At 57.0% G+C, this 16,562-nt stretch overlaps 2 protein-coding genes across 2 annotated transcripts; one reads left to right on the plus strand and one right to left on the minus strand.

The window, feature by feature from the left end:
- Positions 1-5,861: 5,861 nt before the first annotated feature.
- On the minus strand, positions 5,862-7,293 carry LOC136357273 (uncharacterized). The gene is made up of 2 exons (XM_066312315.1): positions 6,712-7,293; positions 5,862-5,870 (listed from the first exon to the last, which is right to left on the minus strand). The coding sequence occupies exons 1-2, from the start codon at positions 7,291-7,293 to the stop codon at positions 5,862-5,864; spliced, it is 591 nt and encodes a 196-aa protein (XP_066168412.1).
- Positions 7,294-12,366: 5,073 nt separating this feature from the next.
- Positions 12,367-15,697, plus strand: LOC112939579 (uncharacterized). The gene is made up of 2 exons (XM_026026802.2): positions 12,367-12,474; positions 12,641-15,697. The coding sequence occupies exon 2, from the start codon at positions 12,727-12,729 to the stop codon at positions 15,169-15,171; it is 2,445 nt and encodes an 814-aa protein (XP_025882587.1). The 5' UTR covers positions 12,367-12,474; positions 12,641-12,726; the 3' UTR covers positions 15,172-15,697.
- The last annotated feature ends 865 nt before the right edge of the window (positions 15,698-16,562 follow it).

Genomic DNA, 16,562 nt, shown 5'->3' on the forward strand with positions numbered 1-16,562 from the left:
TTCATACACAGATCCACCAAAAACACAGGAGTAGGGTATTACGCTTCTCAGCGGCCCGAACCTGTATACATCGCCCGTGTCTTGTGTGCTTCTTCCACTCTCGCGAACCTTCCACAAACTAGGAGCTTAGAATCTCACCCAGGGTCCCCGGCCGAACCTGCAAAGGGAGGCCTGCGCGGTCTCCCGGTGAGGAGCCTCCCGCTCCGTCATCTGGCGCGCCAGGTAGGGGAAGCGGACTTGCACGCAGTACAGCGAAGGGATGATGAGTCACTTCGCTCGTACATTCAGCGGTTCTGCCAAGTCCGCAACACCATACCATGCATCCCTGCACACGCGGTGATCTACGCGTTCAGGGGGGGTGTGCGGCACAACCGCATGCTCGAAAAGATCGCCTCCAAAGAGCCCCCGACTACCGCGGAGCTTTTTCAGCTCGCGGACCGAGTGGCTCGTAAGGAGGAGGCATGGACCTGGAACCCCTCCGGTTCCGGTGTGGCAGCTTCGGCCGCCCCCGGATCCGCTGCTCAGACAGGGCGGCGTGACAGGAGGAGGAAGAAGAGGTCAGCCCATTCCGACGACGAGGGTCATGTCCTCGCCGTCGAGGGCGCTTCGCGGGCCACCCGAAAGGGGAGGCCTGCGAGCGACAAAAAGAAGAAGGCCAGCGCTCCTAGCAGGGAGCGCCCAACCGGCAAGCGGTGCACCGTCCACAACACCTCCCTTCACGACCTCGCGGACTGCCGCGCAGTCAAAAGTTTGGCTGAGCGGACGAGGAAGTAGGAGGAGGAGAGGAGGCAGGAGCGCCGAGAAGGCAAGTCCCCGGCGGTTCCTTCCGGCAATCGGCGAAGTGAGGCCAAGCAGAAGGCCCCCGCCGAGGACATTGATGACGGCGATGATGACCTAGGCTTCCAAGAGCCTGGGGCCACCATTGCCACCGTCGATGGGGGAGCGTGTGCTCACGTTTCTCGCCGGAGCCTCAAGGCCATGAAGCGAGAGCTTCTGGCCGCGGCCCCTACTCATGAGGCGACGCGCCGGGCGCGGTGGTCAGAGGTTACCCTCACCTTCGACCAGACCGACCACCCACCGTGCGTTGCCCGGGGAGGACAGATTGCAATGGTGGTTTCCCCCACTGTTTGCAACGCGAAGCTGGGGCGTGTCCTCATTGATGGAGGAGCAGCCCTCAACATCCTTTCCCCCGCAGCCTTTGACACCATCAAGGCCCCGGGGATGGTGCTCCGGCCGTCCCAGCCGATTATCGGTGTGACGCCAGGTCACACTTGGCTGCTAGGTCATATCGACCTCCCGGTCACCTTCGGTGGATCCGCCAACTTCCGCACGGAACGGGTGAACTTTGATGTGGCGGACCTCAGTCTGCCCTACAACGCGGTCCTGGGGAGGCCCGCGTTGGTGAAGTTCATGGCGGCGGTCCACTATGCCTACCTCCAGATGAAGATGCCGGGCCCCGGTGGCCCCATCTCTGTCCATGGCGACCTCAAAGTCGCGCTCGCTTGTATGGAGCAGCGCGCGGACCACCTCTCCGCCGCGTCCAAGCCCGAGGGTGGCGACGAGAGGCTTGGCACCTCCGTCCCCGCCGCCCCGAGGCAGCGAATGATCACATGCGACGAGGTCCCGGTCAAGGAGGTTGCCCTGGGCGACGGCCCGTCCAAGACCACACGGATCGGTGGTCTTCTGGACGGCAAATAGGAAGACGCGCTCGTCTCCTTCCTGCGGGCAAACGCTGACGTCTTCGCATGGAGACCGGCGGATATGCCCGGGGTCCCCAGGGAGGTGATTGAGCACCGTCTCGCCGTGCGGCCGGGCGCAAGGCCGGTCCGATAGAAAGTGCGGCGGCAAGCCCCGGAACGTCAAGCCTTCATCCGCGAGGAGGTGGCGCGACTTCTGGAGGCCGGATTCATCCGCGAGGTCATCCATCCGGAGTGGCTGGCGAACCCGGTGGTCGTTCCCAAGGCGAACGGCAAGCTTCGGATGTGCATCGACTACACCGACCTTAACAAGGCATGTCCTAAGGACCCTTACCTCCTGCCTCGCATAGATCAGATTGTCGACTCCACCGCGGGGTGCGACCTTTTGTGTTTTCTAGATACATACTCTGGTTACCATCAGATTCGCATGGCTAGGGAGGATGAGGAAAAAACTGCGTTCATTACCCCCATAGGAACTTATTGTTATACGACAATGCCCTTTGGGTTAAAGAATGCAGGTCCTACTTTTCAACGTACTACTCAAATTTCTTTGGGTAGCCAAATAGGACGTAATGTTGAGGCTTATGTCGATGACTTGGTTGTAAAGACGCGCAACCAAGAGACCTTACTCTCAGATCTAGCGGAAACTTTTGAGAGTCTCCGCTCCGCCCGCATAAAACTGAACCCCGATAAGTGCGTGTTCGGTGTACCTGCGGGCAAGCTTCTCGGGTTCTTGGTCTCTGCCCGAGGCATCGAGGCCAACCCCGAGAAGATACGAGCTATAGAGCGGATGCGCCCCCCAGCAATCTTAGGGATGTGCAATGCGTCACCGGTTGCATGGCCGCCCTAAGTCGGTTCATATCAAGGCTGGGAGAGAAGGCGCTACCCTTATTCAAGCTCCTCAAACGCTCCGGGCCGTTTACTTGGACGGAGGAAGCTGAACGTGCCCTCACTCAGTTGAAGGCGTATCTCAGCTCTCCCCCAGTTCTGGTCGCCCCGGAGCCAAATGAGCCCTTGCTACTCTACTTAGCGGCGACTCCGCAAGTAGTTAGTGCAGCATTGGTTGTGGAGCGCGATGAGGATAATCCTCATTCCGCGCATCCCCACCCTGTGCTGGCTTGGCCCGGGAGAGAGCAGGGAGGAGAGGCCCCCGAGCCGAACGGTGGCCCAAGGCCCCCGACGACCGGAGCTGGCCCTCTGCCCGCTTGTCAGACGGTGCCAGGTGCCCCCGACCCCCAGGATGGCCCGGCGGCCACTGCGGGAAGGCCGCACCTATCACCCTCTGACCCCGAGGCTAATCCTGTGCCGACTCGACCCGGGAGAGAGCAGGGAGAAGAGGCCCCTGAGCCGAACGGTGGCCTAAGGCCCCTGACGACCGGAGTTGGCCCTTTGCCCGCTTGTCCGACGACGCTAGGAGCCCCCGACCCCCAGGACGGCCCCGAGGCCACTGTGGGAAGGCCGCCCCTGTCGTCCTCCGACCCCGAGGTCGTCGGCACAGAAGACGAGTGCGTCCCGCGAGGCCGCTTGGACGAAGAGCGCCCCAGGGATGCGGCCCCTAGCAAAGAGGATTGGCCCCACCGAAAGGTGCAGCGGCCCGTCTACTTTGTTAGTGAGGCCCTCCGGGACGCCAAGACCCGATACCCTCAGGCCCAAAAGATGCTTTACGCTATCCTGATGGCTTCGAGAAAACTGCGCCATTATTTCCAGGCGCATCGGGTCACGGTGGTTACGTCTTACCCCCTCGGTCAAATCTTGCATAATCGAGAGGGTACTGGACGGGTGGTAAAATGGGCAATCGAACTTTCTGAGTTTGATTTGCACTTTGAACCACGCCACGCTATCAAGAGCCAGGCCCTTGCCGATTTTGTGGCAGAGTGGACCCCAGCTCCCGAGCCCGTCTCAGTCCCCGAGGCCAGCTCCGACCCCTCGCAGCTGCCTCACACCGCCCACTGGGTGATGCAGTTCGACGGCTCCCTGTCTCTTCAGGGCGCCGGTGCGGGGTCACGTTGACCTCGCCGAGCGGAGACGTCCTCAGATACCTGGTTCGCCTTGACTTTCGGGCGACCAATAATATGGCAGAGTACGAGGGACTCCTTGCGGGACTCAGGGTGGCAGCTGGACTGGGGATCCGCCGCCTCCTGGTGTTAGGCGACTCCCAGCTGGTCGTTAACCAGGTCTGTAAGGAGTACCGGTGCTCTGACCCGCAGATGGACGCTTACGTGCGCCAGGTACGGCGTATGGAGCGCCATTTTGACGGGATAGAGCTTCGGCACGTGCCCAGGCGGGATAACACGATTGCCGACGAACTCTCACGGCTCGCTTCCTCGCGAGCCCAGACCCCACCGGGCGCCTTTGAAGAAAGGCTTACCCAGCCGTCGGCGCGACCCGACCCCTTAGGGGAGACGGACGCGCCTGACCGGCCCCCGAGGCCCGTCGGAGTCCAGGCCTCGGGACCCGAGGGGAGCGCTCCCAGCTCCCTTAGATTGATTGCTTGGATCGCTGAGATCCAAGCATACCTCACAGATAAGACTCTACCCGAGGACCGCGAAGGGAGTGAACGCGTCCAGCGCATCTCCAAACGCTACGTGCTGGTAGAAGGGACCCTCTATCGGCGCGCGGCTAACGGAATCCTCCTGAAGTGCATTCCTCGGGAACAAGGCGTCGAGCTTCTCGCCGATATCCATGAAGGCGAATGCGGAGCCCACTCCGCCTCGCGCACCTTGGTTGGCAAAGCCTTTCGCCAGGGTTTCTATTGGCCGACAGCTCTCAATGATGCGGTCGACCTGGTCCGACAGTGCAGAGCGTGTCAATTCCACGCCAAGCAAATCCATCAGTCGGCCCAGGCCCTGCAGATCATACCACTTTCATGGCCATTTGCTGTCTGGGGGCTCGATATCCTCGGGCCGTTTAGGCGGGCCCCGGGCGGGTTTGAGTATCTGTATGTCGCGATCGACAAGTTCACTAAGTGGCCCGAGGCTTATCCGGTCGTCAAGATCGATAAGCACTCCGCACTTAAATTCATTAAGGGCATCACAGCCCGGTTTGGAGTGCCTAACCGTATTATTACGGATAACGGCACCCAATTTACTAGTGAACTTTTCGGTGACTACTGCGAAGACATGGGCATCAAGCTCTGCTTCGCCTCACCTGCCCACCCCAGAAGCAATGGCCAAGTGGAGCGCGCCAATGCAGAAATCCTCAGAGGCCTTAAAACCAAGACCTTCAACATCCTCAAGAAGCACGGCGATTCGTGGATTGAGGAGTTGCCAGCGGTGCTCTGGGCAAACCGAACCACACCAAGCCGAGCGACCGGGGAAACGCCTTTCTTCCTCGTCTACGGCGCGGAAGCGGTTCTCCCATCCGAGCTCACCTTGAGGTCTCCTCGGGCCACCATGTACTGCGAGGCTGATCAAGATCAGCTTCGCAGAGATGACCTCGACTACTTGGAAGAGCGAAGGCGGCGCGCGGCCCTTCGAGCCGCGCGCTACCAGCAGAGCCTGCGGCGCTACCATCAGCGCCACGTCCGGGCCCGATCACTCTACGTCGACGACCTCGTCCTACGCCGCGTCCAAACGCGTGCTGGATTGAGCAAGCTCTCACCAATGTGGGAGGGTCCGTATCGAGTGATCGGCGTCCCCCGGCCGGGCTCCGTTCGGCTGGCCACGGGCGACGGCACAGAGCTGCCTAACCCGTGGAACATCGAACACCTTCGTCGCTTCTACCCCTAAAGGGGGATCGGGTGTCAGGTTTCGGGCTTGGGCCAACCCCGCACCCCCCTCGGGCGTGCAGGGTTGGCCGGGGGCTACCACACATGCATATTTTTATTTCTCTTATATCTGTATTTCAATAAAAGCAGTTTCAATTTCCTAAAGGCTGTATCTGTGCTGTTATTTCCTTTTGAAGAATCTTGACTTGAAATAGGTCACTCGTGTTCAATCCTGCCCTCGGGGGCTCGGGTCGGCTAAAATCGCCAAACGGGGCCCAGAACCGAGCCGTGCCCCGGGGCGTGGTGAACTCCGGGGGGGAATCGGCAAAAACCCACAATCGGGTCACCCATAACCCTCGGTCACCACGCTCCCGGCCTGGCCAGTCTCGACACGTGGATCTCCCCAGGCACTAGCCCCGACCCGCGCCTTTTGAGGACTGGAACCTGGGCATGAGCCCTTAATCAAGCTAAGACACAAAAGGACCACGGCACAGATCATCCTCATCTCATACACATAGCAAAATGAAATTGACACAAAAAATTTCTTCATTTTTGATTGCAAATTAAGTTAATCTATACAAAAAAAGAGGCCCGAAGGCCTTAGAAGAAAGAAAAGAAGAAAAAACTGAAGATTGGCGGGGGCCTGGGGGCTCAATCCGATGCGCCCGGGTCGCCAGCCTCGTCGCCACTGCCGCCCACTCCGCCGTCATCGTCCTCCTCGTCGGAGTTGAGGGCGAACGCGAGCCGAGGGGCCGAACCCTCGAAGCTCTGGACGATGTGGTCGGCGGCGTCCCGGACCTGCGCGCGCGCGCCGTCCTCGGTCCCGGGAGGGAACTCGTCCAGCGCCGTCCATGGAGAGAAGTCGGGATCCCTGGCCTGGTAGCTCGCCAGTACAAGCTCCACCGCTCCTCGGGCGAGGTCCCTCGAGGATGACTTAATCGTCCTCTCGAGCTCCTCGGGGAGCCGTTGGAGAGTCCCGGCCATCTCCGAGGGGCGCTGGGCGAGGCCCCCCTGGTTGGCGGCGTACTTCACAGTCCGCCCGCCCCAGAGGCCCACCTGCCGGCCGGCGCAGTCTAGACGGGAGACGGCGTCCCGAAGCATGCCGGGCCCTACCTCGCCTGCCAAGCGGAGGGCCTCGACCTCCCCGGCGGACGAGTCTAGCGCGCCCTGCAGATCGGCGATGGTGTGTTCGGCAGCTGCGAGGCGGGAGGCTAAGTCGCTTTCGCCCGCGGCCGCCCCGCCGCTGTGCGCCCTCGCGTCCAGCTCCTTCGCCCGCGCCTCGAGCTCAGCGGCCCGCTGGTTCAGTACGGCCCTCTCGGCGCGGGCACCTTCCAGATTACGGCGCGCCTGCTCTTCCCGCGCTGCCTCACAGAGGGACAGGCTGTCCGCCAGCCGTCGCGCCGCGGCCTCGGCCTCCTCGAGAGCACGTTCCCGCTCGGTGAGCGCGTCCTCGCGGAGGCGGAGTGCGGACTCCTCTTCGGCGCACGCGGCCTCGTGCACCGCCAGCGTTGCCTCCCGGATGGTGACGGCGGCCTCGCGGTCCGCCAGGTCCCTCTCCACGACGCAGGCGCGCTCTTCCAGCGCCATGGCACGCGCCTTAAGGGCCTCTTCACGCCGCCGGGACGCCACTTCGGTCTCCGCCGCCCGCCGCTCTCGGGCAGCGGCAGCGTCAAGGACCCCCTGGGCGGCGTCGAGCTTCTTCCCTAGCTCCGCCTCCCAGCTCCCGTATTGAAGGCGGAGGGTGTCCTGCGCCTCGGTCATCACGGTAGTGGCGATGAGGGCAGCTCCCCGCTCCTCCTCCACCTCCTTGGCGATCTCCGCCAGCACCTTCTGACGGGCTTCAAGCTCTGAGACGTGCCGGCGGTGTGCCTTGCGGCCCACCTCCACCATGGCCTCCACCGAGCGTCGCCCCTCTTCGACACGCGCCCATGCGGCGTCGAGCTCCGCCCGCTCTGCTTGCAGGGCCTCCACCTGGGCACTTAACCCGTCCAACACCGTGGTGTTTGCGGTGGCCAAGGCCTGCAGAAGGGGCTCTGCGCTCAGTGGGGCAACAGAAGGCGTGGGGAAAAGCCGCCTTGGAGAGGACACCGCGCGGCTCGGCCCGCCGACGGACGTGCCGGACTCGGGGATGTCCCCCGGACCTGGTTGGTCCTGAGCGTCGCCCGAGGGAGTGGGCCCAAGCGATGCGCCCGCGGCCTCGTCGCCAGCTGCCCCGGAAGTCGTCGCCTGAGCATCGCCCGAGGGAGTGGGCCCAAGCGACGCGCCCGCGGCCTCGTCGCGAGCTGCCTCGGAAGTCGCCATCGCCTCGTCCTGGCGAAATCCGGCCTCCTCCCGAGCGGCTTCCTCGGCCTGGCGAGCCCGGGCGGCCTCCTCCCGAGCGGTTTCCTCAGCCTGGCGAGCCCGGGCGGCCTCCCGGGCGGCCTCCTCGGCTTCCCGTAGGCGATCCGCGGCTTCTCGCCGGTCAGATTCCCGCCTCCGTGCCTCTGCGGTCGCCGGATCATCGGCCTCAGACTGGCCGGACTTGGAATGGCGGGAGGGACGCGACGGGATCTCGCTGAAGCAGAAGAAAGACCAGAAGACGAACAAGATGGGTGAGTGAAAACTCGCGTTGAGAGAATGAATACAGCCACGATGGGCGTGGGACGAACCTGCGAGGGGGTCGGTTAAACGACCACCTTGGAGGGGAAATGAGGTTTCCCCGGGATGGTTCTGTCCCCCCCATCTTGCGGAGCCGCTTCTTCTTTCGCTCCCCCTCGGGCTGCGACGTCGGCGCGGCCCCCTCCGGGCGCCTGCTGCTGGCACGCACCACCCCGCCCCCTCGGGAGGAGATGGGGGAGGTGTTCCTCCCTGCTTCCTCTTCCCCCGAGCGTCGGCAGGGCGGCTGCTCCCCGGGCCCCCGTCGCGGGGCCCAGAAGCACGACCCCCTCCCGGGGTAGATTGTTCCCCCCTGCGGCTCCCGCCCGCGCCGTCGTGGCCCTTAGGAGCTCGCTCCTCTGAGGCCCCGACCGCCATCATGATGGTCAGGATGGAGGCGCGGTCTGGATCGCTGCAGAGGGGGAGGACTCCTTGGGGAATGAGGGATGCCTCCACGGAGCTGAGATTCAGCACCCGTTGGACCACTATCTTGAAGTCCTCAGGAGCCCAGTCCCATCTGACTCCCTGGTGGGTCCTCATGTAGTCTTCGGACCCGGTGTACTCCCAGGCGCCCCAGGCGCGCCGCTGGAGTGGCGCAATCCGGCGACGGAGGTAGTCGCCATACACCATGGCCCCTGTGAGCCCCTGGGATCGCAGGCCCGCCAGGCGGTCGAGGACGGCGTCATAGCCATCCCCCAGATCTACCGGCGCCCGCCAGCTGGAGGCCTGCGCCGGGGGCTGGCTCGGAAGTCGGAGGCGCGCTTCGTCGGCGACGGGGGTGTAGAACCAGTCGCTCTTCTAGTCATCCCACTTCTTGCGGAGGACGCAGGGGATGTAGCGGTTCAGCACCGGCCCCCGCGGCTGGAAGTAGCAGCCACCAACCACCGACGGCGGCGACACCGACTGAACGGTGAAGAACCACCGGAACAGCCGAAGGGATGGGCGCACCCTGATGAACATCTCGCACAGGTGCGCGAAGATGGCCAATATCATTACCGCGTTGGGGGTGAGATGCGCCATCTGGAGATCGTAAAACTCCAGAACATCCATGAAGAAAGAAGAAAATGGCGGAACCAGCCCTGCCATTGCAAAAGGGAGGAAGAAGACGGACCGCCCCGGGTAGCTTGGCGCCGGGCGTCCCTCGCTCAGCGTGACTATCTCCCGGCCGGTGGCAGATTCCGGCATGAAGCGGCGCGGCAGCCCGGCCTGCCTCTCGCTCACGATGCGGGAAGGCGGCAGTACGCTACCATCGAGCAGAGCGGAGCCCCGTGCCATGACGCCGGAGGAAGAGAAGATTGAGAGCGAGCGCGTGTGGCGAAGGTAGGGCACAGGAAAGAAGGAGTTAGGGTGCAAGCGGCGAAGACAAGGGGAATAATGGCGAAAGGAAGGCAGCAAATCTCTTCCTCGGTCTCTTTATACCCTTGCCAACGCTGTGCCCGGCTCCTCGCTTCTCGCGCCCACTATTTCGCTCCCTCGTTTCTCGCGCCCACGCTTCCACTAATCCCATTCGCCCGCTTGCGGCGCATGAGGTGGATATGCGGTTGTGGCAGTCGAGATAGAACATATCGTGCGCGCGTTAATTACGCTCGCCAACCGAAGCGCCATCACCATTTCTCCAGGCAAAACGAACCGGCTCATCCCGATTCATGTGCTACTCAAGTAATGTGGCAGCCTTGAAGAGGCCGCTCATTATTGACAGTCGAGTTACCGTTGCCGGAGTGCGTGATTTGCGACCGTTGGGTTTCTGCCCAACTATGGAGACCGGTCCCACCTGTCACCAGGCTTTTGAAAGTGGCGTTATGCCCGACCGCTTCCCTTGAGGAGGGCGATCGCCCTGGCATAACGCCGGGGGCTACTGTCGGTGACATGGGACCGGGAGTATTATGACTAGAGGCTTGGGCAGGAGCAATCACCCACGGGGCCTGACCCCCTCGGGGGGGGGGGGGGGGCGGGCCCGAGGGTGATGTGGCCGCCCCCCTCTTTGTCTCCCCGAGGGGTCGGACCGCTTCCGTTCCGGCCCCGGGGGCTGAGGCGCCCCGACCCCTTGTGGGTTTGGCGCCGCGTGTATAGGTTAGGTGAGCACAGCGGGGCTCACCTAACCGCATTCATTGCGATTGGGACAAGCGCGTCACGCCGCATGTAACGCAGTGCAGCGCGCTCGTTTATCCGGTCTGTGATCAGTCACAGACCAGATCGTGGGTTAGGTGGCGACAGGCGGTCTGACACACGCCTCGCCCCATCCCGTCAGGATGAGCGCCTCCAAGCACCCGTCCCTAAGCCGGAGCCAGCGTGTTACCTCCTGGAGATGGCACGTTGATCCCGGTCAGGTATATGCCAGGCTTCATCCTAACCATTACAGGCAAGATATTGTATGAAGAAGGGCGAACATGCAGATTGCTAAACTGACGCGTGATGGACAAGAATGACCGATTTGTGACCGGTCAGACACTGGTCATGTCGTCAGCAGACAGCCATGATCCCACGTCGCGCCTGCCTCCGGCGGAAGTGGAGGTAGGTATGGGCCGTCCCATCAGAAGATCATTCGGACGGCAACCATACAAATCTCCGTCCATTTATGAAAAGATAGAAGAAGTCCCCACAAAAAAGAAAGAGAGATGGTGCATGTGGTATCCCCTTGAAAGATAAAAGGAGGACCTTGCCCACTTAGAAAGGGGGATTCGGATCCAGGACGAAAAGAGAAAAAGAAGGAGGAGGGGGAGAGTTAGAGTTCTCTAGCTCTCCAGCTCTTTGTAGTTTCTTCATACACAGATCCACCAAAAACACAGGAGTAGGGTATTACGCTTCTCAGTGGCCCGAACCTGTATACATCGCCCGTGTCTTGTGTGCTTCTTCCACTCTCGCGAACCTTCCACAAACTAGGAGCTTAGAATCTCACCCAGGGTCCCCGGCCGAACCTGCAAAGGGAGGCCTGCGCGGTCTCCCGGTGAGGAGCCTCCCGCTCCGTCAGAGGTAAATATGGATACAATCCAAATAGTCTTGATCAAGCATAAATTGGACTATGTATTTCTTTTCTTATATTGGGACTCATTCCTTATCTATTTAGAACTTTTGCCATATGCACAGGGTTTGTTTCCTTACAAGACTTGGCATATGATGGCCCCGTGCGATCTAGTTACACATGTACAGGGCATCCCATATCTAGGATATTGACAGTTTTGTCATTTCAAAAATATATGTGATTTTTAGTGAATTCAGTTTACATTCTCAGTCATAGTTATTAAACCTGGATTAGTGGATATACCAGTCGAGTTATCGGTTCGCTAGTCCGATGGTCTTACTGACCCTCTAGACGGTCCAGTTGCAGTTTGTTAAGTTATATGAACTGTCTGTTTGATTACAACCACAAATGCGCGGGCTAGTGGGATGGTTAATTAGTTTGCGCAACAAACAGTGGTCGAATCCCTCTCCCTCCGTCGCGTCGTTGCAATGCACAAGCAAGCATGATACTCACGATTAGAATAGCATCTGTGTAAAAGGAAAATCCATAGCAAAAACAAAAGGTTCGCAGCTGCATGGGATGTATGTGCATCAGTGCATATGCATGATGCACAGATCTGTAAGTGCGACAAGCATAGCACTCACGCATCGATCGCATGTCTAGCTAGCTCTGCCTTTCACCCTAGCTACACTTCTTCATGTATTATTTGTTGCACTAATTCTAAATTGAGAAAGTATTAAATTAATTCTGAAAAAAAAACTTAAGATTGAATATGCATATTTTCGATGGTATGTTAACGTCTAGGGTGTACTTGCCTCGGTGTTAAAATATAAAGCGAGGTCTCGGTGCTTAGAGAGTAATAAGTTCTACTAATCTATCTTGTTAATTTTCTTTTAAAAAATAATAACTATTTAATTAATTGATATGTAATAAATGAGTGGATGTTTACTACTCGAGTGATTATTAATTAACAGAGTTTTCCTGCAGTGCTATACGATGAGATGCAACTCAATTCTAGTTAGTAATTGAAGTAATGTATACAGTAGCTAGCTGGTCCGACAAATTTACTTTCACGCTTTACCCTTTCTCTTTTCCTTTGGAAGAAAAAGGGAGTTATTCGATATATGATGTGTAAGCTACTTGATGCAAGCCACGATGGAACAAGGCACATCGATCGAGATCATATCATTTGCGCTCGCCGAATCGCTTTTTATTTTTCTCTCTCCAACCCTAAAAAAAAAAACAATCCCGGATCGCTTGGCTGCCAAGTAATTTACTGAAGACGGAACTCGATCGATGGTGTACTGTGTACATGCAGTATGCATCGATCGATCAGTTGCATCTATATATATATATTGCTAGGTACCATATAGTATGATGCAGCAATATAATGAATACAACAGCAATACTATAGCTAGTCGATCGATCTCCAGCTCCTACCGCATGCATGCATGTGCATTATCGATCATAATTAGCAGGTGAGAGATATTTAATTAATTTTCTTGTATCGATCACTTAATTAACTTGGTTCTTCCTTTAATTTCTAGCTATATGGAGTTGCATGATATATATATTCTGTACGTCTGTGTGTGTAGTCAACCTAAAATAATTTTGTCTGCATGGATATATATATTGACGTTGAAGGAAGCATATGCATGCATGCATGAGCTGATCAGAGGAAGACAACGACGAAAGAGAAGAAGAAGAAGCTAATTAAGCTAGCATCGTGGATGGGTTTCAATCCGCCGGTGCCGCAGAATGACAGCGACTGGGAGATCCGGGTGGCTGTGCTGCTCAGCCTCACCCTCCAGATTCTCCTCATCTTCGTGGGGCCCATGCGCAAGCGCTCCTCCCACCCTGTCCCGCGCTTCGCCGTCTGGTCGTGCTACCTCCTCGCCGACTGGGTCGCCGACCTCGGCCTCGGCCTCCTCCTCAACAACCTCGGCAACATCAGCGGCGGCAACGGATCCTCCTCCTCCTCTAGCAGCAGCAGCATCAGCCACCTCTCGGCCGGTGTCGGCGGCTTCAAGCGTGGGCCCGGCGGCGGCAGCACCAACAACACATCCTCCGGCGGCGGCAGCCCGCCCATCTTCGCCTTCTGGACTCCATTCCTGCTGCTCCACCTGGGCGGCCCGGACACCATCACCGCCTACTCCCTCGAGGACAACGAGCTCTGGCTCCGCCACTTGATTGGCTTGCTCTTCGAGCTCTTCTCCGCCTTTGTCGTCTTCTCCTGCTCCGTCAAGTCCAACCCCATGGTCCCGGCCACCGCCCTCATCTTCCTCGTCGGCATCATCAAGTACGGCGAGCGCACCTACTCGCTCTACTCCGGCAGCGTCTCCGGCTTCCGCGACAAGATCCTCGGCGAACCCAACCCTGGGCCAAACTACGCCAAGCTCATGACGGAGTTCGACTCCAAGAAGAAAGCCGGACTGCTGGTGGAGATCACCATCGCGGACGGCGAGGCCAGCAAGGCGAAGGAGGCGCTGGAGGAGGGCGAGGAGGTTCGGCTGGTGAAGGAGAGCAACAAGAGCCTGGAGGCGATGGCGTACGACTTCTTCACCATGTTCCGGCTGCTCTTCGTCAACCTCATCCTCAGCTACAAGGAGAGGAGGATCAGCCAGGCCTACTTCCTGGACCGCCACGACATGACGGCGGGCAAGGCGTTCGAGGTGGTGGAGGTGGAGCTCAACTTCATCTACGACATGGTGTACACCAAGGCGCCCGTGTCCCACAGCTCGGCAGGCTGCGTCCTCCGCTGCGTCGGCACCGCCTGCCTCGTCATCGCCATCCTCCTCTTCGCGCTCCTCGACAAGACCGCCATCCTCCCCGTGGACCGTGCCATCACCTACGCGCTGCTGCTCGGCGGGCTGGCGCTCGACGTGGCCGCCATCCTCATGCTCCTCTGCTCCAACCGGATGATCGTCTTCCTCGAAGCCAAGCACATGGCGTGGCTTTCCCGGGTGGCCAGGGCCGTGCGGCTGCAGCCAAGGCGGTGGTCGGAGCGGACCTCGCAGCTGAACTTCATCTGCTACTGCCTAGGCAAGCCCAAGGAGCAGGAGGGTCGCCGCCGCCAGTGCTGCAGGCGGGAGACGATCCCGCCGAGTGTGATGCGGTTCCTCATCTGGGTCGCCGACAAGGTGAGCGTCAGGGAGACCTTGGACGACTTCTTCTTCATCCAGCGCAAGCCGGTGAGCTGCAGTCACATCGACAACAACAACAACAAGATGAATCACTTGTGCTGCTGGCACAAGGAGGAGAAGCCGCACGTCGACGTGCTCACGTATGTCTTCGATAGGCTTAAGAAGGAGGCCCAAAAATTCAAGGGCTCCACGGACTACGACTTGATGAAGAAGCTGTGCGGCTACCGCGGCCAGGGGACCCTCAGGGATGACGAGGAGCTTGTCAGAGACATCCAGATGGAGCTGACCAAGGCAACACGAGAGGCGGAGCTCAACAAGAAGGATAATAGCTCATCAACCAACAAGGAGGAGGAGATGGACGAGTCCGAGTACTTGGTCGAGAAGATGGTGAAGGAGAAGCTGGATGGCGTCCTGCGGAACAGCATCGAGAGGGAGTTCGACGAGTCGCTGCTGCTATGGCACATCGCCACTGACCTATGCTGTCACCGAGAGCGGGAAGGGCCTCGGATGCACGACACCAACGGCTTGATGTCCATCAGCGAGACCCTGTCGGAGTACATGCTCTACCTCCTCGTCAGGCAACCGGAGATGCTGTCGGCCACCGCCGGCATCGGCCTACTCCGCTACCGGGACACGTGCGCCGAGGCGCGCCGCTTCTTCAAGTCGGCGGAGGCGTGGGACCCCAACCACGACGACGCCCGCCGGATGCTGCTTTCCGTCAACACGTCCAAGAAGCCGGCCGATGTGAAGGGCGACCGGAGCAAATCTGTGCTGTTCGACGCCTGCATCCTGGCCAAGGTGCTCCTCCAGCTCCACGACGACACCATGTGGAGGGTGGTGGCCGGAGTTTGGAGGGAGATGCTCACGTACGCGGCCGGCAAGTGCCATGGGAGCACGCACGTGCGGCAGCTCAGCCGCGGCGGCGAGCTCATCACCTTGGTCTGGTTTCTCATGGCGCACATGGGGATGGGAGACATGTACCGGATCAATGAGGGGGACGCCAAGGCCAAGCTCATCGTCCACGACCAGTAGCCCCACCACATCCATCTCCCTACATGCATTAATATTTATCTCATCCTTCAATTCGCTAGCTCTCATACATATACAAGTATAATACATCCATGCATACTATATACTTCCTCCATACCAAAATGTTTGATGCCGTTGACTTTTTAAAAAATGTTTGATCGTTCATCTTATTCAAAAAAAAATTAAGTAATTATTAATTCTTTTCCTATTATTTGATTTATTGTTAAATATACTTTTATGTATACATATAGTTTTACACATTTCACAAAAGCTTTTGAATAAGATAAACGGTCAAACATGTTTAAAAAAGTCAACGGCGTTAAACATTTAGGAAATGATGGAGTGCGTGTGTCTATATATATATATATATATATATATATATATATATATATATATATATATATATTTATTTATTTATTTGTAAGAGATGGATATTTGTTCCTTAATTAAGGGGGTGTTCCCACCCCCTTTTTTTTATGCCTTGCATGCACATAATATCCAAATTTGATGTATACAAATATAAAAATGTACGTGATATCACTCCACAAACATACACCTATAGAATCGAACTAGTATGTAAGTATAAAAAAAATTAAACTCTAACTAATTATTCCCTGTCATATTTGATATTTTGTTGCAACTTAGGTTGAATTTAAACTTGTTTATAAATTTATATATCATATATTTAACTATGAATATTAAAGTTACATGTCCATCACAGCCAACAAATATTTTTTAGAACTTAACTTTAGGTTGATTTGTTCTTTTTTTCATTATTGTCCATTTTCAGTATTTTTTTAAAACCGTTAATAACACATATAAAAATTTTATGGACAAATTATTTTGAATTTCTTCATTCATTTTTTCACAGCATTAATCCAATACTCTATAATTTGAGAAATAATCGTGTCATACTGCCATATGATTAAAATTTTAATATTTATCATATATATACTACTATCAGCATGGATTAATAAGGATATAATTCAAAGTACTAATATAAAATGAATGTTCAGGCATGAGGATAGTTTCCCTCAATGTGGGGTCTGTTTGGTAGGGCTCCAACTCTCTCAGATTTTAGCTCCAAACTCAAACTCCAGTGGGAGCTAGCTCTTATAAGATCTGGAGTGGCCTTGAAAGTATTTGGTTAGCTTAGTCAGCTCCAAAAATTCTCAAAAAGAGGATATGAGGGAGATGGACAATAATACCCTTATTTTTTTTCTGCTTAGTGGTGGGACTAATAATGAATAAAATTTCTTAATAATTTGAACACTATAATTCTCACTGGTTTATAATTAGAGATTACTGCTCATAATACTTCAATTGGAATGGTTAAGTGGATAAAAAATTGCAAGGGCATAACACAGCACATCATATCAAAACAAAAATCTCGT

This window comes from Oryza sativa, chromosome 7, assembly GCF_034140825.1.
Source record: "Oryza sativa Japonica Group chromosome 7, ASM3414082v1".
Taxonomy (NCBI): Eukaryota; Viridiplantae; Streptophyta; class Magnoliopsida; order Poales; family Poaceae; genus Oryza; species Oryza sativa.